This window comes from Phascolarctos cinereus, unplaced genomic scaffold (genome assembly GCF_003287225.1).
Source record: "Phascolarctos cinereus isolate Bilbo 61053 unplaced genomic scaffold, phaCin_HiC Scaffold_4;HRSCAF=312, whole genome shotgun sequence".
In the NCBI taxonomy this organism is placed as follows: Eukaryota; Metazoa; Chordata; class Mammalia; order Diprotodontia; family Phascolarctidae; genus Phascolarctos; species Phascolarctos cinereus.
Window position 1 is genome coordinate 238118311 of NW_027555847.1, and position 24874 is coordinate 238143184.

General features: G+C 37.0%; 1 protein-coding gene across 1 annotated transcript in view; it reads right to left on the bottom strand.

Moving 5' to 3' along the window:
* Window positions 1-24874, bottom strand: part of PRDM6 (PR/SET domain 6) — a 149543-nt gene that overhangs the window by 117666 nt on the left and 7003 nt on the right. Inside the window, exon 2 of the mRNA XM_021009492.2 lies at window positions 19020-19327. Coding sequence (XP_020865151.1) covers window positions 19020-19327 — 308 coding nt within the window. The remainder of the gene's footprint in view (window positions 1-19019; window positions 19328-24874) is intronic.

The window sequence follows — 24874 nt, forward strand, 5'->3', positions numbered from 1 at the left end:
GTCACTTAACCTGGTTTTCCTCAATTTCTTCATCTGTAAAATGAGCTGGGAAGGAAATGGCAAAACACTCCACTATCTTTGCCAAAAAAAAAAAACTCCAAATGGGGTCATGAAAAGTTGGATACAACTGAACAGCAACAACAAGAAGAAAGTATTATTCTGGTAAATGAATTTCTAGGGCTAAAATATTAGTTTCATATATACTCTCTAAATTTTCTGGATGTTTTGACAATTATATATGTTAACTTGGTTGTAATCACATGACATACAGCATTATTTTTCTACAGAATTTGGGGTATTAGGAATAAGATTTTCACACAAATTCATACACAAATTCATACAAATTTCATATGAATTTCATACAAATTGTTACTTCAGTAACAATGTAAAGAGTCTTACCCCAAAATGTCTTGATTTTTTCAAGTTTTTTTTTACTGGTTTTATTAGTTTCAAGTTTAGACAAAAGGTTTAAACTTCACAGAACAAATCCCCTTAATAAAAGGATTTGTTCTATAAAACTTGAACTCAGTCAAAAGGCTGTTCTCAAGGACCTAGAAGGCCACACATTGGCCTTGAGGTCACAGGTTCCCCACCACTGGTCTAAAGTTAAAGGTTTTGTAAATAGAAAAATTTTTTCCTGATCTACATTAAAAAGTTTGGATTTCATTTTGATGTGCTGCAATGAACAACATTGTTAACAGCCTGAGTGTGCTTCTAAGACATTTGTTTCCTTTGGTAACTCTAAATCTTGTTTGGGAGAGATTAATATAAGATATAGTACCTTCAGAAAACAACTTGCTATCACTATGAAAACTGATGGACACTATCTTGACTGTGATTTGCAAAACAACTCTTCTTGTCCACCATGTTTTTTAAGAAACCTAAGTGGGTAAAATAAATATATAAATAAATAAAATTAATACATGAGTTGTCCACATAGAGGTGACTTAGAATTCAAATAGAATTAACTATAAATGTAAGTGCTTTGAAAAAAAATCAAGGCCTTATGTTTGGTGCTGTCACTATACACTGCATTTGTTAGGGATTTCATCACTGTGTGGATGAAGTTAGTTCCAGGCTAAAATTTGGACAGACGGATAACTCCCCTGGAGCATAACATTCAAAACAAACATCTTTTGCTGAACTTCAAGAAACTTTCACTAGCTTCCTTATTTCTGTATAGTTCCATTAATACTCTCTTGCATACTGCAGGGCAAACTAAATGTCATTGATGGTGGCATAAGTAGCAGCAGAGCTAGTCTAAGCTTTCTGCCAGCCTCCCTTCCACAGATATTTCAACAGGCATGATTTGATAAAATTATGATTCCAAAAGCTACATTTTATACAGTTGGTATTACTTTAAGACCATGTAAGAGGGGAAAGGGTGTTGTTATGTTTGTTTGAGTCAATGAGCATTTGTAAAGTGCCTACTATGTGCCAGGCACTGTATTAAATTCTGAGATTGAAAAGAAAAAAGTGAAAATAAAGTATCTGCTCTCAAGTTGCTCACAGTCTAATTGGAGAGGCAGCATGCAAACCACTATGTACAAGAAAGATGTAGATAGGAGACACTGGGAATAAGCTCAGAGGGAAAACATCGAAACTAAAGATGGCTGTGAAAAGCTTCTTGTAGGAGGTGAGACTTTAGCTAAGACGTAAAAGAAGCCAGGGAAAGCCAGAAGTAGAATGTGGGGGAGAGTGAGAATGTATGTGGTGTGTGGTGTGTGGGTGTGTGTGTGTGTGTGTGTGTGTGTGTGTTCTACGCATGGGGGATACCCAGCGAAAGTGCCAGGAGTCAGGAAATGGAGACTTCTAAGTCTTTTCCAGCTCTAAATGTACGATCACACAACTGCCACTATTGCTAACTATAACATGAGGCCATGCGCAAACTGTAGAACAACCTCATGGTATCCTCTAGCTTTAGAGGGGCCTTAGATTATCTGATTCAATCTCTTTGCTTTACAGATAACAAAACTAAGGCCCAGAAAAGAAAAAAAATGACTAGTATTACACAACTACTATGTATGTGTGCATATGTGTACGTAAGGTTGTGGTTTGTCCTTTGTTTTTTGAAGAGGACCAATGACATCACAGAGTGATGTCTTGACTCACGCATGAATTAGATTTAAGGGAGGCTGAGCTGCACAAAGTCATTGGCCTCACTCTCTCTTCCAGAGTCATTGAAGTCCAGTGGCAAGGCAGAAATCCAGATGACTGTCAATGGCCTGGGATGCAGAGAATGACCTTGGCATCTTTAATGTCTGACCAAGTTCTAAGAGCTCCACGGTGCCTACTTCAGCCACCTTCATGACAGCTGAAACAAATTACTCTCATTTGCCCATTCCACTGGGGGAAGTCTTCACATACTTAGGGCAGACATTCCCCTAACTCACCAATGAGTTTAAGGCCTGTTGGTTACCCTCAACCAGGTATAGCCTATTTGCCAAAATGATTTGCTGAGGTATAGCCACTGTGCATGCTACAACTTCTTGGAGCCAAGGTGAGGGCTGAGTGCCAGGTAGACAACAAAGGAGGATGAGCAGCCCCGAAAAGAGCTCAGCAAGCCCTGGCACCAGAGGTGCTAGTCCTCCTTAAGTACCCCATAAGGTATTGTCCCTTAAAGTTATTGCCCTTTCATATGGAGGACTTTGTTGCTGAGTTAAGTCTATTCAATGTTCTAAGAGAAGCAGCCGTTCTAATGCACAGTTCTGAATAGTTGTTCATTTTGAATGCAATAAGCTGTTATATACTGGCGTGATTATGAACACTAGACTTACTTGGTGATTATGGGACAACTATAATTTATATGATTGTAGTCAGAATACGGAGATTTAATTACTCACTAAGATGGCAGTTTGTCCACAGACAGAATCTAGAGTCTGAACCCAGAAATAAGAGAGAGAGAAAGGGAGAGAGAGAGAGAGAGAGAGAGAGAGAGAGAGAGAGAGAGAGAGAGAGAGAGAGAGAGAGAAACAGATTTCAGAGGTTTGTCAGCTAAGAAGCTTGAAATTAGATACACGTGCTGTTGAGGAGTAAAAGCTAGCCAAGCAGAGGAACAGCTAGGAAGCAAAGAATCAGAGAAATTACCCATCAGATTGACTGAGATGTCATGCCGAGTAAGGTGTTAGTTAAGTACAGGGTAGATCAACTCAGTTTAGAAGCAGAAGCATCCGTTCAACCCAGAAGCTACATTCATCAAGAAACTTTTATGGAGAATTCCTGAAACAGAAAGAGGATACTAAAGATTATAGTTCCAGAGTTGTGAGTTATCCCCAAGCACATGGGTTTTCCTCACTCATGTGTACCCATGGCAAGTTCTTGTAAGTGTGTGTCCATACTCCCACATTAATGCTGAGGGAGAATGTAATCCAACTTTATGTGTGGATTGTGATGCTTTTAGCATTCCGACACTTTGCTTTCATGTATGAGAACCTGGCATTTTTGATTATTTCTTTTTCTCTGCTGTTAAAAAATATTACTATGGTTGAGATCTAAGCACATCAAGTATTACTGTTAAGTGGCTGGTCTTTGTAAATGGAAATGCATCGTTTGAGGCTCAAGAACTATACCAGTGAGTAGGGGGAACGTATGTCCCCACACACAACAGGGTTAACCCTGGACTGTCCCATATGAGGGTAGGTGCAAGAAAACAAGCCAGTCTTCTAACAAAGTAGGTGCCCTCATATCCTGTGTAAGATATAAGGGCCAATCCCACACACCCATTCATATATCCCTATTCACACAGCTAAAGTCCTCCCATCCTCTAAAATTGATCATGAGGTCAGTCCTTAGGTGGATTTGTGAGTATAGATGCATTATAAACTATTCTGTCATTTTAACCTTTCTCTCACTATATAAGTAAATATGTATAATATATTAAAAATTAATATATAAAAATCTAAAAATGGTAAATACTGATTAAGCCTAATATGTGCCCAACCATGTCTATTCAATAAGCATTTGCCAAGCATCTACTGTATACCCACCATTGCTTGGGATTATGAAAAAAGTAACAAATATACTCATTCTTAGGGAGATTAATTGCAGATGATACCGAATCCTCAATTTTCTTCTTTCTGCTTCCTTTTGTCTTCTGCTTTTTTCTTTGTGCCTCTGCCATAGTTTTTTTTCAAGAATAAAGAAGTTAAGTTTAAATTAAAGGCAGCATGATGTAATGGAAAGAGCATTAGATTACGTTCTAGATGACTGTCACTAATAATATAGCCTTACCATCTCTAGGCCTCAGTTTCCTTTCTCTAAAATGGAAGATGTGGTATTTGTACTAGCTACCTTACGGAATTGTTATGAAAAAGCATCAAAGAACCATATAAATGTGATTTGTTATTTATATGCCTATTTTGCCTCTTGTGACTTGTTCTGGTAAATGTGATCAATATAAATGAGTAACAATAACATACTTCTGAAAGATCAGAAATTAATATTTTCCCATTAAAAAAGGGTAATGATTTAAAAGTTTATGAAAATCTGTGTATTTCAATTCTCTATACTCTGCCTATCTGCTTTTAGCATAAATGTTCCCAGGTAGGCTATCCACCCTCTCAACATTTATAAATGCACTTGTACCAACATACACACACACACACACACACACAAACACACAAACCATACACACACACTTCACTGTAAATTCTAAATCTACCCAAGAAACTCAGCCAAAGGTGGATTAAAGGTGGAAGCAGAGGTAACACTAGGACTAATACCCAAAGTCAGATGAAGCCAGATGAAGGCTCCAGGAACAGATGGTAACTACTTGGGGTTGAAATAAAAACTAAGGGTAAATCTAGGAGAGGGACTGATAGTCCTACCAGGCAAAAAATACTGTGGCGTTATTAATTTCTTTCTTTTCCATGCCCTCTATCGTGCTCACTATACAACTAAGGAGTACTTTCAAGGGATCATATACGGAGCTTGTAACACACTTTGGCCAAACCAAACTGCCCAGGCCCCAGTGAGGCAGCAGAGTAGTAGAAAGAGCATTCAACCAGTTGTTCAAATGCCTGGGGAAATAACCAGGCTCAGATGCTTACTGTAACAAAAACAAATTTCTTACTCTGAGCAAGTCACAACCTCTCTGAGCCTCAGTTTCCTCATCCACAAAATGGGAGGAGGAGGAGGAAGAGGAGAGATAAGAAGAAGAGCTATAGAGTGAAGTATAACTGATTTGGAAAGTACACTAACAAAAATCCCATACAATGTTTACAAAAAACAGGGTCCATCACCCTAAAGTGACTAAGACTAATACTTCCTCCTCAAAAAAGGAGAAAAGGGATTGTCTATAGACATTCTTAGAGCACACGATAAAGAAGTCAAGAACCTACAGAAATAATTTTAGAATAAGCAAACTTCACTTCACCTAGAAATAATAAAGTCTGATAAAAAGTACATCCAATTGGATTTGTCTAATGTAACTGAAAGTGGTTTCTCTGGGGATTAAGCATATGAAAAGGGTAAGATCCAAAACCAGAATAAAAAGTCCTCCAATGTGCAACATCTGCATGCGTATGGTAAACAATATATTAGCAAAGAAACATCAGAAACATGACTGAGGTTTGTAGAGGTGTAGGTTTGTTTTTGGAGACAAAGGTATTTATGATGGCAGTTCTAGGACCAGGTTATCCCCTCTAGAAATTACAAAAAGAAATGATCCTTCAAGAGCCCAGGCTTAGTGATTCACGCAGATTATGAAAGGAAATGGCAGAAACTTTGCAACGCATCCCTGCATGCTGTAGAAATTTGCACCTAACCAAAAAAAAAACTATCAAGACATAACTTGGTGGCTAAAAGTATACATCAGAAACTCACTTTCAGTCATGGACTGACAGACAACAAATCCCCACACTACAAATATAGACCTCAAAATATTCTGGCAAGCTTTGCCAATAAACTGCATTGAACTGTTGTCATAGACAGAACTGTCATTTGCAATCACTGGCATAATATTGATCCAGAAAAGTTGAAAAAATAATTTTAAATTTCTGTCACCATACCAAGTACTCATAATGTCCAAGCTACATGAAATGAAAAACTTTCAAAATATAAAAACCTAAAGAGGACATCACGTGAGAACACAATGAGGTATATATCATCCCTGTTGTCTTCTCTGCTATTGGAATTTTGACACAACTGTTTCAGTGAACCTACAGAGAATAAACTGACATCCTAATACTTTTATTCAACCAATAAAATAAGTAATTTTATCATCTTGTGCAATAGTCCACAGTCCATTAAATGTTGTGGTTTTTTTAAGCTGGATAGTGTCTTGTTCTAGGACCATTTCCATTTGAACCCGATTCAAAAAGACATCATTAACAAGATAATAACAGTACTGGTATTAGCTACCTCACAAGAGTTCTGTTTAGCCCCAGAAGGCAGAACTAAGAGCAGTGGGTGAGATTCAAAAAATTTAGGCTCAAGATCAGGAGAAGCTTCCTCACAATTAGAACTACCCAAACATGGAATGGCTCACTTGAGGTTGCTTTGCAAAGACTCCATGACCACTTGTCAGGTGTGTTGTACATAGAATCCTTTTTCAGTTATTGGTTGAGCTAAAAAGCTTCTAAAATCCTTCCATCTCTGAGATTCTGGGATTCTGTGAAGTGAAGAAAGTGCTTTGTAAAGCTCAAAGCTCAAAGCACTTTCAGAATAGGATTGATTTACATGACCCTAACAAATATTAATTAATTGGTTTTTTAAATCAAAATGAAGATGCATAGATAGCTTTGATGAGTTTCACAAATCCTCAGAGCTGAGAAATCAGAAATCCAGCCCATACCAGACCAGACATTGCCTCTACAATAGCCTCCAACAAGTAGTCACTGCCTTTGCTTGAAAGATTTGGTTTTTTAAAGGAAAGTATTTATTTCTCTTCATTCACAAGTAAAAATGTAGGTCATTTTATGATGATTCTGGCAATTGTGTTGATCGGGGTGGAGATTGGGGGTAAGAAGATCCACAATTTCTAAACATAGATTGTCATTTAGATTGTCAATTTTCCAATTTAAAAAACTAAGGTTAAGCTGAGTATCTTTGATGCTAATATACAATCATTTATTTGTGTAAATATATGTACATATACAGTCACATGCACTTTTTATGTAGAGTGGTAAAGGTGATGCTAGGTTGATTTGTTGTCATTTAATATTTATTGCCCATTTGCAATCTGCTAGGCACTGAAATGCTTTCTTATGCAAAATTCAATATTTGGTGTCAAACCCACCAAATATATTGCTCCTGGCTTGGGGTCCATGTACAAAAGAAATGCAGATTTTAGATTTTGCTCTTGTTTTTTTCTAGTCACAATACTAAGTCCTATTCCCCACATTTCTGACTTTCATGTCAGCTTTCTTGGTGAGTAAATCAAAGACTACTCAAATATTACCCCTGAAGGGACCCTAAGAGGTCATCTACTGCAACCACCTCATTTCCCAGAAGAGGAAACTGAAAGCCAGAGAAATGAAAGGATTTGCCTATGAATTCCTCTTATTTGAAAGTTAGGGTTATGAGCAAGCACAATATTTTAATCTAAAGTCTCTATCATCTAACAGAAATTCAGTCTGATTTTAACAAGAAAAGCCAGATAGTAATTTTTCTGAAAGATTCCTTCTAGGTCCTATAATTCTAATGTCCATTTCTGTATTGTTGATGTACAATACCCACTGAACTTGTTAAACACAAGTATATTTTAATTCTGAATCATTGAGTCCAATCAAATGCCATATGTGATTAAATCTAATACTTCAGTATCTAGGTGAAATGAATCTTTGATTCCAGATAATCTCACAGATGAATTGTGAAAGTCTTTATATGTGTGTGCACTAGAGTGCACTAGAGACTTATAAACTTTTCCTATTAGCATATGTAAATATTTTCCATTATAAATATTTTCCCTGAATAAATACTTTCCCATTAATTTTCATAATCTTATCATGCTATCTCATTTACACAAAGAGAAACTGAGGTGGAAGAGTTAAGTGAATTCCCAGAAATCACATAGCTAAATAGTCCCTAGAGCTGGTACTCAAACTGATGAAAAACTTACTTTTAAGATAATACCACTTTCAGTTTCAAAAAGCACTTTAAAGGAGATAAAGTTTCGACTCTACTAATATCATCTGTGTTTAAAAAAGAAAACAGAAATTCTTCCTGTACTCTATAGGGATCATTAGAATATTCCCAATAGCCAATGAAAACACTCTGCTCCTATCAAAACATGCTAAAAATGTCTGAGAATACCAGAACTATTTCTGTGTTATCAATACATCTGAAGGCCTAGAATTTCCCAAAAGAAAAGATACATAGGTGGGACGATAGTGCCAGACATAAAATCAAAATCTGTCCATGACTGACCCACTTAAACACATTCTCAGATGATATTACGGAAATATTACCATTTATAGATGTTGTTTTACTGTTTCAGGGAAATAATGGTACTACTTTTAGGCAGCTGTAGTTTAATGGAAAGAGCACTGGATATGAAGTCAGAAGGCCTGGGTTCAAACCTAAGTTCTGCTATTTACAGTTGTATGATGATGAGTAAGCCACTTACCTGTTCCAAGCTTCCTTCTCTCATTTACTATACAGGGATAATGACACTTGGACACACACTTGTTGTGAGAATCAAAGGACATAATAGATTTAAAGTGTCTTGTAAACACGAAGTCATATATAAATGTCATCTCTCCTTATGAGTACTCAAATTATGGTGCAACATAGGCACATATATTCAGTTAAAAAAAATCCACGTGGAGACTTTCCACTTTTCAGACAATATGTCAAATATTTAATCCTAGGATGGTTTGTCTTTTGTTGCTGAGCATGCTTGCTTCTAGACTTTGCCCAGACCTCTAGCACCCCACTTCCACTCAGCTGGTTTTACATTTTATATAACAGAAACTAATTTTAATAATAGTCTGAATCAAACATAATTACAAAGATAAATTACAGAGATACTCTTATCCCACCCCAAAAAAAAACCGTAACATACTCCAAAACCAAGTATAAATAAATGATTTGGGGGTTCTCTGTTATTTGAGATCTTTCACGCCACAGTTCCCTTCCATTAGAATGGATAATCAAGAATTAACACTAATTACTATTTGTGCTTCGAAAAAAATAAGAATACCCAAGTGGGCTAACAATAGTTATTTCTCAGGGCTTTACCAGACACAGAAAACACGGCTTGATTACATTTAATTTGATTCCAATTAAAAAACCCTTAAGAAGTTCCTATTGAATTAGATTACACCAAGCATTCCTGCAGAAGACACTTCATTATCTGAGGCAGTTTCAATTTACAGTCCTCACATAGGAAGGAAAACCCTGTTTGCTTGAGGAGAATAAGCTTCATCTCAGTATTTCATTATTGTGGATATTGTGACTCTGGTCATTAGTTAAACATGCAGGTACTGCTAAGAAAAACTCTGCATCGGGGGTGCCTCATGCTCGACTGAAACTAGAAATGCTGTGAAAAACCACAGTACAACCAGAGGCAGCCTCAGGGAGTCAAACACATGTATTTAGCTGAGAAAGCCAGGAGAGACTAGCATGACCTGCGTGAAATAAAGCAAGTTCTCATATTTTACTAGGTACATGCAAATGATCCTCACTTAACATGAAGGATAATGCAGATCCTTGGTTTTGACAATACTTAAGAAAATAAAGTAAACTCCTAGGATATTAAGATAACAGATACCTAAGTAAATACAGCCACTGTAATAACATGTAGTTTTCAGTTCCCCTTCCCTCTTTAAAATAGAAAATAGAGTATCACATAATGACAATGTATGTATTCATATTCAAGGTGTTCTAAAAATTGGGTCATGCTCCTAATATGAGCAGAGTTAAAGGACTCTCTAACTTATTAACTCACTGTCTCCAGTTTATGATGACTTCTCAAAGATGAAAAACACTCATGGGAAAACAACGATGTAAGAATAGAAGCAGAGTAAAAGTATTTACTCAGATAACTTACGAGGAGCCAGCCTTGAGTAAGCATAAACTGCATGGTTCATTTGAAATTGCCAGAATTCAGCCTACTATATGTCTTGGATACAGTAGATACTCAGTACACATCTGTTGAATTAAATGTTTAGCATGTCCATCCCTGGTTTTTTTCACAACTACAAGGCTTGTGGCTTGTGGTTAGCGACTAAGCACTGAGTAGATGTATCTTATGGGTAAAAGTATAGAAAAACCTACAGCATTTCAAGCATTTCATGTTGTAACAATGTCTTTATTATACCTTGTAGAAATCATTGACCAAAAATCAACTTACTCTACAATATATCTATTGGTTAATTAGAACTCTAAAGAACAACAACAAAAAAAACCACATTATTGACTTTTAGATTTTCAATCAAATAAATATTTACTATTGTAATTTGCAAAAATTATTTCCTTTCAATTTGGGGCACAAAGGGAAAGCATGCTGCTTAACTTCACTGAATACTGTGGTCGTCAACAAACACAAATTATGGCCAATGTAAAAAAAAAAACTTTGTACATGTAATGACAATCTACAAATATCCTTGCCCCCTCTGCAGGTCTCCTTTACAGATGTGGTGCTTTATGATTGTAAACTTATTTTAATGCACAACTGACCTTGAGACAGAGCGTAGCAGAACCATAGATGGGTGACCTAGTTTAGTGACCAGTGGCTATAGATATCAGAGAATGTGCTTGCTGTCAATGATCACTGCTGAAACCTGTCTATACCACACCAGAACAATCAATTTTGTAAATGATTGCAATAATCAAGGAAATTGCCTAATTTATAAATCCTTGCATACAGCATTTTAATGGATCCCTACATTTTAATGCTGATGCTGCCAGAGCTAAATGAATTGTTGTCCAGTCTGTCATTACACAAAATGATAAAAGCATTCAGTCTGGTTAGGCAACTACATCTCATGGATATTCAGGGCCTCAGTACATAATCAGTCATTAGTGACTTCTGTGAAAATTTTGCCTCACTAAAGCTTCAGGAATGGTAAAAGGGAGGGGTTTGGTTATTCCCATCTTTAAAGAAAATTTTCATTACACTCTTGGAATCTCCATACATGACAATGTTGAAGATCTGCTTTTCCCTGAATCGTTATATTTCTGACACATCCCACATTCAGTTTCTTTGAGAGGCTCCATATTTTTTTTCTTTTTTTCTCTGCGTAATTCTGCCCCATTTAAAAAAAAAAAATTACACTCCAGAGCCAGCATACTTTACTACTCTCAACTTACAAATCATGAATCATGACCATGACGATACAGTTAGAATCGCTACCCTGTGAGGGGGATGTGCTCTTGCTAACAGGTAAGTCTATATAATCCACACTGAAAGTGGCTCTACAATCTTAGCTCTTTTCATAAATCCGGTTACACACAAATTGCTATTCTCAGTTAAACCTTAAGCAATTGATTTCAGCCAATAGTGTGCTGTCAGTCCTTTACTTACTGCTCAATCTCACTAACCTGACATTTATGGTGTACTGATTGGCCTCTGTCAGTGGTGGTGGTTGTAAATTCACTTTGAAAAGCTTTGTGTTAACAGCCTTCAACCAAGCTCTGAGAAGAGTACGAACAGGCAGCCTGACAATTGCTCGACCTCCTGCCCTTATTACAGTGAGTAAATCAGGCTTTGAGCCATTAGGCTGGAGCCTGAGGCCTACACAAAAAGGATTGACATGACTAAAGGTCAACCTCTGTCACACATGTATGTGTAACAATTTGGATAATGGAATTCTGTAACTTATCTGAGAAAGGTGGCAAATACTTATAAGGAAAGAGTGTATGCTGCTCTGGATTTTCTGGCTTTTATGCTAAGCATTATACAAGAGTCTGTATTTCTTGTGTAAATACACAAAGAAAGTCTGAACTCGTGAAATCTTAGAGTATATAAAATCCACCAAAAAAAAAATCAGGGCAGGGGGAGGGGAGGTAGGTGCTCAAAGTAGCTCTGTGAAATATGTAGCATGCTAAAGCATGATATGATTTCTTTCCCGTGCTAACCACTGTGCACTTTAATTTGGTATCTGTCGTCTGATTTGTTATGGGTGCACTACCACACACAATTACAAACTATATTTGCCATGGTATGCGCCATCTTGGATAGTAGTTGTTTGGGATATCTTCCAATATTTCACTTTATGCATGCATTATTAATCCATGGTCTTAAAGACAAAATGTATCATAATGTCCCACAAGATATGTGTTTCTAGATAATAAAAATACAATTTTTCAAGCAATTAAAATGAGACTAAGTTAGAGAATGATATTAGTGGAGACACCTGATGTTTCAGCTTCTAGACATTTCATACCCCTGTGCCTCATTTCTCTCATGTGATATGGCTTTTAAGGTTCATCTGTCTAAGAACTTTAGATTTTTTTGATTCTTCTTTTAATTTCTGGGTTGTACTTCTAAGTCAATGTGGGTAACAGGATAAATATACCAGATATGACATTGGGGGGGGGCGGCAAGGAAGAGACCGTGGTCATGGACCCAGAAACATCTTGTAAGAGCTTTTCTTCACAAAGGCAAAATGCTGTTGAATAAGCAACCCCAAAAAAATATTTATTGGCTAACATACCTCGAATACCTCAGGGTTTATAATGTCTGCAATTAAAGTTGACACATATTGAAGTTCATTAAATTAAGTCTCCAAATGAGAGTTTATTTCTTTCTCTTTTTTTTTTTAAGAAACAGAGACAAATGATTTTTTTCTCTTAAAAGAAATCAGAGGTACTAAAACTATTATTCAGTATTTGGTTTGCTGGGGCATTTCTGGGCAGGATTAAGTATATAAACTAAAAGCATATGAATAGTTTAATTCTAGTTATTTTATTTAAAGGTACATTTCTAAATGTCCAATTTATATTATTAATATTTTTAACACAATACTGGAAATCTTTCCAAAAGGCAGCAGATGGTTTTACAGTCCATGTAAAACTACAAAATGCTCACTCTATCAAACAGGCACCAGTGAAAAAGACATCTCCTCAAATGAGGCAAAGCCAAAAATCTACACCAGCTGTTACTTTGCATAATTTAAAACACAATGGTAACATTACTATGGTTTACTTTTAAGAAACAAATTATTTAAATTTCATGAACATACCATATTTGAAATTCAGCTGACAGGTAGTCTAGAACATTAAATATTGAATTGCAGAAAAACATAAGTTTTACTTTAGTATGAGCTGTGATAGGAACATAATTCTATCTTCTGGCATTTTGATGAATAAAGCCACTACAATGCAGAGCCTTTGAATCTATAAAGTTACCCAGCCTATCACTGGAACAAGTTCTTCAGTCCAAGATTTCATCTATGCATAGATTCATGCTCATGGGTACAGTCCTGTGTATGGCAATTTGAGTCAATCTACATAATATATGTAAAATATAAAGAAGTCATTTCCTCTATTCTATTATTACTTAAAACCACCACTTAAACAGCAGTTTAAAAAAAACTCTTGCTATTATTTACTATAGACATATACGCTAAAGTGTCGGGGGGGGTTTCATTAAAATATTAACCTAAGTTAATGGACAATGATGAAAAATGGACCATTAACTTAAAAGTAAAACTCAAGTCTAAATGCTTTGTCACAAAGTCAAATTGTAAATAAGACTACAAACCAATAGTCCATATGGCCTTAGTTTTCTTAAGAAAAGATGTTTCTCCCATAGCATGGATGAAAATAAAATGTTCAAATCTGCCCGACCAACATGAAGGATTTTGTAAAACTGAATCTTTCCCTGGAACCCTGATTGTAATTTTAATAAGCTCCAACTTCATTTAAGTTACCAGAATAATTCTTCATTTTTGAAAAGAAGTGCAATTTATTTTGCCAATTGTTGCTAAAATGTCTTGTTAAGCTCGACTTCTGGGTTGAAAAGCTTCAGCTATCCTAGCCTATCTTAATCAGAAATTTCACTTTAAACTTCTGGATTTTAGTCCAATAGAATTTTAAGTGTGCCCTGTGTACATTCCAAAAGTCTGGTCTTATTAAATTCTGATGTTAAGCAGAAAGGGGAAACCATGTGCAACCAGATTAATTTATCCCTAGGGAAAAAGGACACATTAATAATTGAGATAATGTTTTCATATATGTTGAAATCAAATGTGCCCTTTCCACTTCTTCATTAGAAAACACATTAGGGAAAAATTATCTCACTATCATCAATAAGACCTAATTGCTGAGAAAGTCTCTATTTTTTTATGAAAAAAAAATTGGAAAGAGTGTTCCTATTCCTTCCAAATGTCCAGAAATGTTATCATACATTCAAGTATTGTTGGAATAAATGCCTATGTTACCAAAGTGAATGTTTACTTAATTCACCCTGGACTATTTTTGTTTTAAACAGCCTGAGTTTATAATATTTTTTTAAATACCAGCAAACCCTGAGTCTGATTGAAATGAGTCAAAGTGAAAAAGAAAACCGAAGTGACTAATATTTTGGCTTTATGGAGAATTAATCTCTCTAAGCTACAAGAAGTTGTCTTGGCCTTTTTCAAAAAAAAAAAACAACTAAGAATGCCCCATGATCTTTAATAGTTGTGAAAATATGTTGTGAGGTAATGGAATGGTATTTAATATACTCTAAATGGCTATACATTCGAAGAGGATTGGTAATTCACAAAGAAAATATAAAATGCATGAGAGGAGCTCTCTAGAAAACTAACCAAACAGACTTCAATATTTATTTATGTCAAGGAAAATGGTTCATATATTTACTGCAACCAGGAAAACAAAAGAATTAAAAACATAAGTGCCCAATATGAATTTAATGTTTCTGCAATAAGCCTTCATTCTGTGTAATAAAGTACAAACATGTTGAAAACAATGAACTGTAAATTGAAACAAAAATCCATCAACTACTTGGTACCACTGTAAGAAAAATATTAGAAATCCATTTGCAGTACTGAAATAAAGATAAGTTACCCCCAGAAGATCCATCAGGACTTAAATATTGAGCTACTACTCTAAAGACATTTTCTCATCTGCAATCGACTTTGAAAAATATGCAGAAAGGAATTAATTATACTTATGACTTAAATGAGACAATCATGAGAAGATACATACATATATAAAGTTAATATTTTATAAATATGTGTGCATTAATGTTGACCTGCTAGAATGAAAGATATTTTAAAAGAACACGTTAAAAAATAGGTTATTATGTCATGAGTCATAAAGCACTTAATGTCAGACTTTCTTTTTTTGCCTACAGATACATACTGATTACTTTTTTAAAATAATGTTAAGTATATTTTGTAAGAGAATACAGGCCTGAAAGAAAAAAAACTAAAATTTGAAGAATAAAGCCAAAATCTGAGATTTTTCTGATATTAAATATAATTTGATTTAGATACCCACCAATTTACAGAAAATGCCTTAGGATTATATATGTGTGTGTGTGTATATATGTATATATATATATGTGTGTGTGTGTGTGTGTGTGTGTGTGTGTGTGTATACATATATGTGTGTGTGTGTCATATTTTAAATGATTAAGAAAAATTTTACAGCTGCTATTAATCAGAAGTAACTTTTTTTAAGTCAGTCATTACTATGAGTGCTATAAATGTCTATAAGTATTCTATTATCTATTCACAATATACATCGGAATGCTACCACATCTTTGTAGTATAGTCCTTTTTATAGGTTTTCATTGCTTCCTGGAGATATTTTGCACAACTGTAAAGCCACCATAATTAAAATTTCACAGATATCCACAACTTTATGACAGTTTCTGAAACATTCTTACTATCCCAAACAACCATACCAATTTTGCTATTATAGAAGAAGAAAACAGGCTCCCCAATTATCTATGAATTCAGGACTATGGGCCTACAATTAGATCACAAACACATACAACTTTTGTATCATGTGCAGAACTACTTCTCCAAATCCAGTACCCAGTACCTAGTGAGACTAAAGATATAGATGAAATGTTCCTCGACATCTCTATTGAAACACTTTCTACTGTACACAAAATAAGTTTTTTTAAAATTCAACAAATATTTATTAAACACTTATATTGCTAACTACGCTATTGATTAAATTTCTAAATGTGTGATATCTTTACATGGAACATGGAAACAGCTGTTCCAGCCTTGTATAAAAGCAGTAAATGTCTCCTCTGTATGGGATTTTCTGATGTTCACAGTTTTGCCCTCTGTCATACTAGAAATAGAAGCCCTGTCTAGGGCATAAATAATATTATTCAGGTTTGCCATTTTCAGAAAGAGGTAAACCTGTATAATTAAGTTATTACTACTGTAAACGTTTCTAGACCTTAGAAAACTCTTGGCAAGCCTGTAACTGTATAATATCATCATTCTTGTGATGCCACAGTAGTACTAAAAGCAGTAGAAAGTGCTTTTATCATCTTTGAGGAAAACTTGAGGTCACAACCAATTAGATTAGGAAACAGAACCAAAAAGGAAATGTTTCAAATTCAGATAATTGGATGATCTTCCACTTAATGTCAGTTTTTACTTCCCAATAGTTTCCTTATCTAGCACAATTTGTCTTCCTCCTCCCCCTCTTTCCTCAAAGAATTTCTTTGAAAGGAATAATTTTAATATTGTTTGTAATAATAATACAAAGTGTCCCAAAACTCTTGGTGCAGGTTTCAGCTACTGAAATGGCACTAAGACTTTTGGGATATTCTGTATTTGGTAACCTAAATATTATTTTTTTAAATTGCTTTATTAAATTCTAAAACCTATAGTGAATGTTAAAAAAAAGTTTTAAAAAATTGTCTTCAACAATAGTTTAAAGTTGAAATTTAACTAAGAATTTTTTCCCATGATGCTACAGCACGTGTGACCCAGCTGTTGATGGTCCAGACACAAACCGAACCTCCCCCACTTTCTACGGCAAGGTCTTTACTCAGGCTTTTTGTCGTGGACCTAGCTGTATGGAGACAGCTAGCTCAAACATGCTACTCCTGTTAACTGTGGGTAGAACATTTGTAACACACAGGTGCAAGTTTTTTGTGGATAAGATGGACTATTTAGGTCACAATCTACTTGGTTAAGATAAAACAGCATGTACTGTAACCTGTCATCTTGACAGGCTGCCCTGCCAAGTTAGATGTGTAAGCAGCTGCAGCAATCTGCTCCGTATTACACCAAGGAGGTTCAGCCTTCAGGTACCTGCCAAATTGGCCAGCAAAGTTAGAATAACTTCTATTACCCCACCATCCCTCTGTCCTGTAAAGGTGTATCCAACATCTCAAATTACACAATATCTATTCCTTTTCTTAAATTTCACAGTACCCCAGGCAACATGATAAACAATAGTAAAGTTAGTGATGCAAGATTGGAAACTCCTAGAGGGCAGGGACTGGGTGTTACTCATCTTTTGCTGTCTTCCAGGGTCTGGGGTAGGGTTGTATTAGGTAAAAGCCCTGGTAAAGAGATGTAAATTTGAATACTGGCTCTGACAATTCATAGGATCACAAATTTTAATTACCTAGATGGTAGTTTCTAGTTCATCTTGTCTAAATAACTACCTTCATTTTACAGATAAGGAAACTGAGGCTCAGATATGATTGCTGCAAAATCAGTGGTAAGGCTAGGATTTGAACTGAGTCCTCTCACTCCAAATCTAGTGCTGTTATCAGACTACCTCTCTCTCTTGACTTTCTGTCAAGCTTTGGCAGGTCATTTAATCTCTGAGAACCTCTATTGCTTTATCTATTAAAGGGGACTAACATTTGCAAACTACCTCCCTGAAGGAAGGCTTTTGTAAATATGAAACATCTATATAAATGCAAGTGATTATTGGACGTAGGATATACCAAATAAATATTTATTAGAAAAGTTATCTAATGTCAATTATCAGCAACTCATTCACCATTACTTCCTATACTGGGGATTCCCAACCTGGGATATGAGAAGCTTATCAAGGAAAAAGGAATTTTTGATAAATAATTATATTATTCTATAAAATTATTCCAACATAGTATTGTTGGTGCACAAAAAAGTAAGGAGGAAGTGGGAAAAAGTGGTAGTGTTATACTGCATCTGAAAAATTAGAGGCAATTGAAGGAATCATTTCTACTGACCAAAACCAAATGAATAAGGCTTGAATATGAAGCACTTTTCATGCTGCACTAGAAAAAAAATCAGTAGCAATGATTTCTAATCAATGAAGTTACAAAATTTGAGGTGTGTCCTTGGAGAAATATATCTTATTCTAATTAAATGTGCTCACAAGACTTTAATTTCATTTATGACAATTTATCTCCATGAATTAGGACTCTCAATCTTGTGGTCAATCAAATTCAAAGCAAGAAACAAACTGGGTGCCAAATATGATATGTAGGTATTTCTTTTTAAAACTCTTCTAAGAATTAAACTTTTGGTTGACAAGAAACAGTCTATTTCTTTAATTGTGTTCTGATAAACATTTAACATTTTAACAATTCAAAAAAGTTATGTGCAAAATAGTTTTCTTTATGAAAAAAATCCCATTTTGTTTCTTATGTGCATATGTATGAAAAATTTCTAGAATTAATTTCTTTTCATTATGAATAGGAGGTATGAGAATGTTCACTGGAAGCCAAGGGATTTTCTAAAGAAAAAGGTTGGTGGGAACCCCTGCCTTCGACCTATTGTTTTACTAAGTTATTTTCTGTCCTACAATAGAAGCTAGGAGTCAGAAGATTTGAGATCTAGTCTTGGCTCTTTTCTCAAGAGCCAAGTCTTGAACAAGTCACCTCCCTTTAGTTTCCTCATTTGTCAAATGAGGGGATGGATGATTGCTAAGGCCCCTTCCAGCTATAACATTCTCTGTCTCTTGAGGGAAGAGCAGAAGGCCTGGAACTGCAAGTCTTAGATGGCCAACTCGGGAAACCTATTCTGCATCTTTTCTACGCGTATTGTTTCCCAGTAGGAGTGACCCCACTGAGATCAGTTCCATTCAGTTAACTACAGACAACTTTTAGACAGCAAGAAACAAATCAGCCAAGTTAGAGAGGAGCCTAAGCTTACCTCCCAGAGATGCTGGGTGTTTCTGACAGTTCCCGCCTGCACCTTCTCTGGGGGCAGAAGCACTCCCTGAAACGGTCCGATCCAGGTGCCCTGCTGGATCCTCTGTGCAGCGCAGATACCATACGCCAGGCCTGGAACGGTGCTGGTGCACAGACACACTTCCCGAGGCAGGTCTCGAAGCCACTCGGGCATCTCTGGCGGAGGCGCGGCGGCGGCCGTGCTGCTTGTACCCACCAGCCGGCGAAGAGAGTGCAGGGGACCGTGCATGGGGCATTCACCATTACGGTTGTCAGCGCACATGTCGCAACCTGCCGAGTGAAAAGAAGGGCCGTGGGGATAGGGAGAGGAGAGACACGTGGAGAAAGAGAAAGATTTAACAAGCAAGCTGAGTGTGCTTATTCATCCCTATCCACCCCTACCTCCACCCCCATCCCCCTGCCAAAGATCCGACAATTCTGCCTTGGGGCACACTGCACTGGAAATAGTGCACCCCCTCCCTTTTCTTCCCCAAGGGAAGACTTGGGTCCCTTCTCGTTGTGACCATGACAGCCTTGAGATGGTCCTAGATCTGATCAGTTTCTAGATTAAATTCGGTATAAACAGAGCCTTGATGATGTAAAAATCAAGTGTCCACAAGGAAATAGTGGCTGCGCTGAAAAGACTTTCGCACTCTAGGCCTCGACTGTGGCATCTTCCTAACTGTGGTGTTGAAGCTGGTTTTCCCTCTCCCTCTTCTTTTCTTTCTTTCCCTCCCTCTAATCTCCTTTTCTCTCTCCCTTTTCCTTCCTTTCCCCCCTCCTCCCTCTTCTCTCCTTTATTCTCTCCCTCTATCTTTCCCTCTCCCCTCCTCTTCTTCCTTCTCTTTCTCTCTCTCTCTCTCTCTCTCTCTCTCTCTCTCTCTCTCTCTCTCTCTCTCTCTCTCTCTCTCTCTCCCCCTTTTCCTCCACATTTGAAGGTGGCATTACATGTTTCTGGCGAACATTACTTAATTGCATTTTTAAGAACCTTAGAAATCTTTCCCCTGAAGTTCAGAACAGTAACCTTACTAACTGATATATAGTAAAATTGATCACTGTCCAGGCTAGACCTTTTAAGTTTTTCTTTTTTTTTTTTAAACTTTGAAGCTGATTCCTCTTACAATCCCAAATATCCCCACAAGGAGGGGGTGGGGGAAAGGCCCCTCAGAACTCCATTTGATCTCTCAGTCATCATTTCTGCTGCCCAATAAAAGGTCCCCAGCCTGGGGAAACCGTCCTGTCAAACAACTTGGCATTCAGAAATAAAACTCCAAGAACTAAAAAGCTCTAGTCTGCTTTTGGTTAATTCTTTCTGGCCCTCTAAGTTGGTATTCCCGTCGTTGATGGGGGGAAAAAGTCACCGCTGTGGATTGTGGGGTATTGTGGATTGTAGGAGTATTCTTATACTTGTTAGTGAGTCCTCGGCTTCGTGTGAAACACTTGGACCGAACATTTTTAAAGGAAGAAATATCTGACCTGTCAAACAGTTTAGGCTTAAAAAAAAAAAAGTTGTGTTTTGTGATTTGTTGTTTAACTATTGGACTTTATTTTTTTTTTGCTTCCTTCACCTCTCGTAACTAGATAGAGAAATTAAATATTCGAAGGCATTATACGAAGGTGGGATAATGTTTTTCACCTGGAAAAAAGAAATCAACTACAGTTGCTGTCGCCGCTAAGGCCACATACTCTCACTGGAGCCCTCCTGGAGGTGTGAAAAAGATATTCCATTGGCGTTACACGAGTTGTCTTTCTTCCAAAGGGATAGTGCAGAAGGGGAGAAAGAAGGAAGGCGAAGATAAGTTCAGGCTAGAAATGCAGCAGAGCGCACCAAAAACCTCACTCTGTTTGGGACCCTTCCGTATCACTCCATCACCCGCCCCTCTCTACAGAAGCCATAGAGGTTTTGCAAGCAACCTCTGGAGCAGTCCAGGTGGGAGCAAGTAGACACAGGCGGCAGAGGCCGCCTTGTCTCCACCGGGAGCCCTGTGATTATTAATGGGCTTCGCGGAGACGCGTGGTCTGCTAGCTCCCTCAGCTTCCTGACCAGGCACTGGAGAGCCCAGCCCTTAGGGCCAGCCAGCTCCAAGCTTTCCTCATCCTTTCTCTGGTTTTGCTAAAATACTACTAGTCAAGTCCTCCCTGGTCCCACCTTTCACTGAAGCAGGAGAAAGACAGGGCTTCCAACCCAGACTGAAACCATCAACAGACTGCCCACTGAATGCCATGAAACTTAAGCCGCTGCTAACCTGGAAAGTAACAAACTGAATTCAGGAGCTGTTCTAGAGTCCTGAGCCCCAGAATCAACAGCCTACATCTTAATTTGCCCACTTTTCAAGCCCCTAGCAGAACTCTGATTTTGCAAGCCTGCCTGCATAGCCTTCCCCATGAGAAGTGAATTTGCACCCACCCAGAACAAAATAAGCTCAGAGAAATTTGATGTCACCTTCCTTTATCATCAGAGTTCAATGTGTGAGCTTGGGCCAGTTCCACTCTTATTCTGAGTTTCCTAATTTGTAAAATTAGGTTTCCTAATTTGTAAAGTGAGGATAGTAAAACTTTGTACTACTTCCCAGAGCTGTGTTAAAGATCAGATGAGTCATTCTAGCACTTTGTAAATCTTTAAGCATTGTTTTATATACCAGCTCTGATTATTATTAAGCCTTTTTTTGAAGAAGTCAGCGAGCACTCGGGCACCTCCTGAGTTCTTATCCATCTGTGCTAGATGAAGCTACTATGGAGACCAAACCAGTTCACATGCACACAGGGCAGTGCCACAACTTCACTCTGGGTCACTTTTCCTTGGGAAGTAACAGCACTGCAGGTTCTGGTGAAATGACCTAAACGATCCTCATTAAGACTGAGACAATGCAACAATTACTGAAATTCATAATAATACAAATCTTCCCTCCCCCTCCCCCCAAGCAACGTTCAACAAAATAAGCCCTGCATGGTTAATATTGTTTTCAATGTTCTTGCAGTTGAATTCACATTTTAATTTATTTGTCAAGCAACTTCTGTTCTTCCTCTTCCTGTCACTAAGTATGGTGGGGGTAGGGGGGTGGGACAGGGAGTGGTAAATAGAAATTGTTTCAATTTTGTATTTGTATATCCAGGGCCTACCACAGTTCTTGACACATAGTAGGTGCTTAGTAAATGGATTGACCATCTTAAACTGTTTAAACAAATTTAGAAGGCCCCTGACCTACAGCTGCTCAGCTAAAAAGTACGAGGTCCCTTTCCTCAAACCTTCATTCCTGAGGAAAGTTTGAAGGGATAATTCATGAATTCTACATAGAAACTGCTGTTTTCCTAGGTTTTCTTCTCTTCATTAAATGGAATTAAGTTTACATCATGAGGGCTGAAGTTTTTTATATCTCTCAGGGACTTCTCAGCAAAAATACCTTCCTCTCAGTCAGTCATTCTCTGTGTACAATGGGTTGTGTGACTCTGTTTGGGGCCCAGGTTTTACCAAAAGGCAAGTAGAAAATAGAATTCCTCCTCCTATCTCATTGGGTCAACCATATCTCATATTCTGCCTCAGGTGATTGATGGAGAAAACTTAAAAATATGGGTGATCACATTCAGAAGGAAGAGATGAGCCCCGTGTCAAAATGGTAGGTAAATAAGAAATCTAATAAAAGGGGTTAAAAAGTTTATGAGGTTTTTGTGTCTAAAACCAAGACTCAATAGAATGAAAATATTTCATCTGAATAGCTATTTTGGGGGCTGTTGAAAAGACTGCAGTCTGATTGGGTCATAGGGATCCTTTTGCCTCATTCCCACAATCTTATGTTTGGAAAGATTAAAATAAAAATATGAATGGGAAAATAAATAGATAACATTCATAAATTTTTTTTAATACCCGGCACCTTTCAGCACCTTAGCAAAAAATAGCTAAAAAACAAATGACAATAAGCAAAGGCAATTTGCCCATGAAAATAAAAATAAATCACCCAAGGGAGTTACTTAGATGACTTTCCCTTTCTGGTTCACTCAATAAGGCTATGTTGAAGGCAAGAATATTTAGTATTCCCTCCCCAGACATTCTGAACCACTGGCAGTAGATACATTTAGTGCAGGAGGCACTTTTTTTTTCCACTTCCAACGTAGCTAATATCACATTATCTTAGAATTGTAAGACCATAGATCTAGACCTGAGAAAGACTTTAAGGACTGTCTAGTCCAGGGATAGGGAACCTGTAGCCTCAAGGCCACATGTGGCCTTCTAGGTCCTTGGGTGAGGCCTTTTGACTGAGTCCAAGTTTTACAGAAGTTTGGATTCAGTCAAACAGCTGAACCTGAGGACCTTTAGGGCCACATGTGGCCTTGAGGCCAAAGGTTCCCCACCCCTGATTTAGTCTAATGTCCTCATTTTTCAGGAAACTGAGGCCCAGAGAAGGTAAGTGACTTAAACACAATCACAGAGATAGTAAGCTAGAGGTGGGGAAATGATTTGAACCCAGATCCTTTGACTACAGAGCTAGTACCTTTCCCATTGTACCATATTGATAGATAAAGTAATTTGAAAAGCTATGTACCTCAGCTACCAACCAAGATTAAGATGTATATTTAAAAGATGATTTAAAAAATATGTATGACAACACACACATACATGTCATATCTCCAAGAGGCACTCTGCAGAGAGAGATAGTGTGCTTTATGGGAAAAGTGTTAGAAACCCAGCTTTGATACTTCCTATCTAACTGACCTTGAGAGTCACTGAACTTCTTGGAGCTTCATCTTCTTCAGCTATAAAATTGGGACAAAAATGCTTATGCTACCTACCTAATCAGGTAGATCTGGACAAAGTGTTTTGTAAATCTTAAAGTGCCAGAGAAATGTAGGTTATTATATCTCCAACATATTGCACTTCACAGCATTACCATGTGACATGTGATGGAAACAACAATAGGATTTTGCATTATGGAGAAATTGAAGCTCCTGAGAATCAGAAAGTGTCAGAATCATTTAGTATGAAAAGAAGTTTTCATTTACTATATCTACAACATGTAAAGATATACATCCTTACTGTCATTTATGATACATATAGTGAGAGGCAGAAAAGAACTGTCCAGAAAGACCCGAGTCCAAGACCTGACAGTGAAACATACTGACTGTGTGACCCTAGACAAGTCACTTAAGATTTCAGTGTTCTAGGTAACTCAACAAAACTGTAAATTACAAAGAAGTTATCTATCTGCATAGATAGAGGAGCACTCCTCATATAAAAATTCCCTATAGTGGTGAAACCACAGCTCACACCCCTATCCCTATAGCTCTATATTGTATAGTAGGATTTGGGGGGAAAAACTTTGGCCAACTACTATAAAAATACATGAAGATGTATTTTATTTTCTCATATTACAAAACCTCTTCAGTTGTTGAAGATATTTAAATTTTACCTTTTACCTCAAAGTATTAAAAGAATTTTATGATACCTGATTTTTTAAATGAAAGAGCTAATTATCTACTTTGAGCAAATAGAGAATATAGGAACAAATGGTGTATACAAGTGTTTTCAGGCATATCATCTGTAAAGACCCACAGGAAAGCTTAGGAGAAAATAGGTTAGCCTTAGCTATGTGACCCTGGGCAAGTCACTTAACCTCAATTGCCTCAATAAAAAAAAAATTTTAAAAAGAAAAGAAAATAGGTTAGCCTTGAACACCTCTTCTAGGAAAGCATGATATGCCAAAATAAATATATTCTCATTCATGGAAACAATAACAAAGGTAGAAAAGTATCTCTAAAATTATGGAGGTTGTAGACACACACACACACACACACACACACACAAAAACATTATCAATAAAGTTTCCTTGACTTTGAAAGATAGTG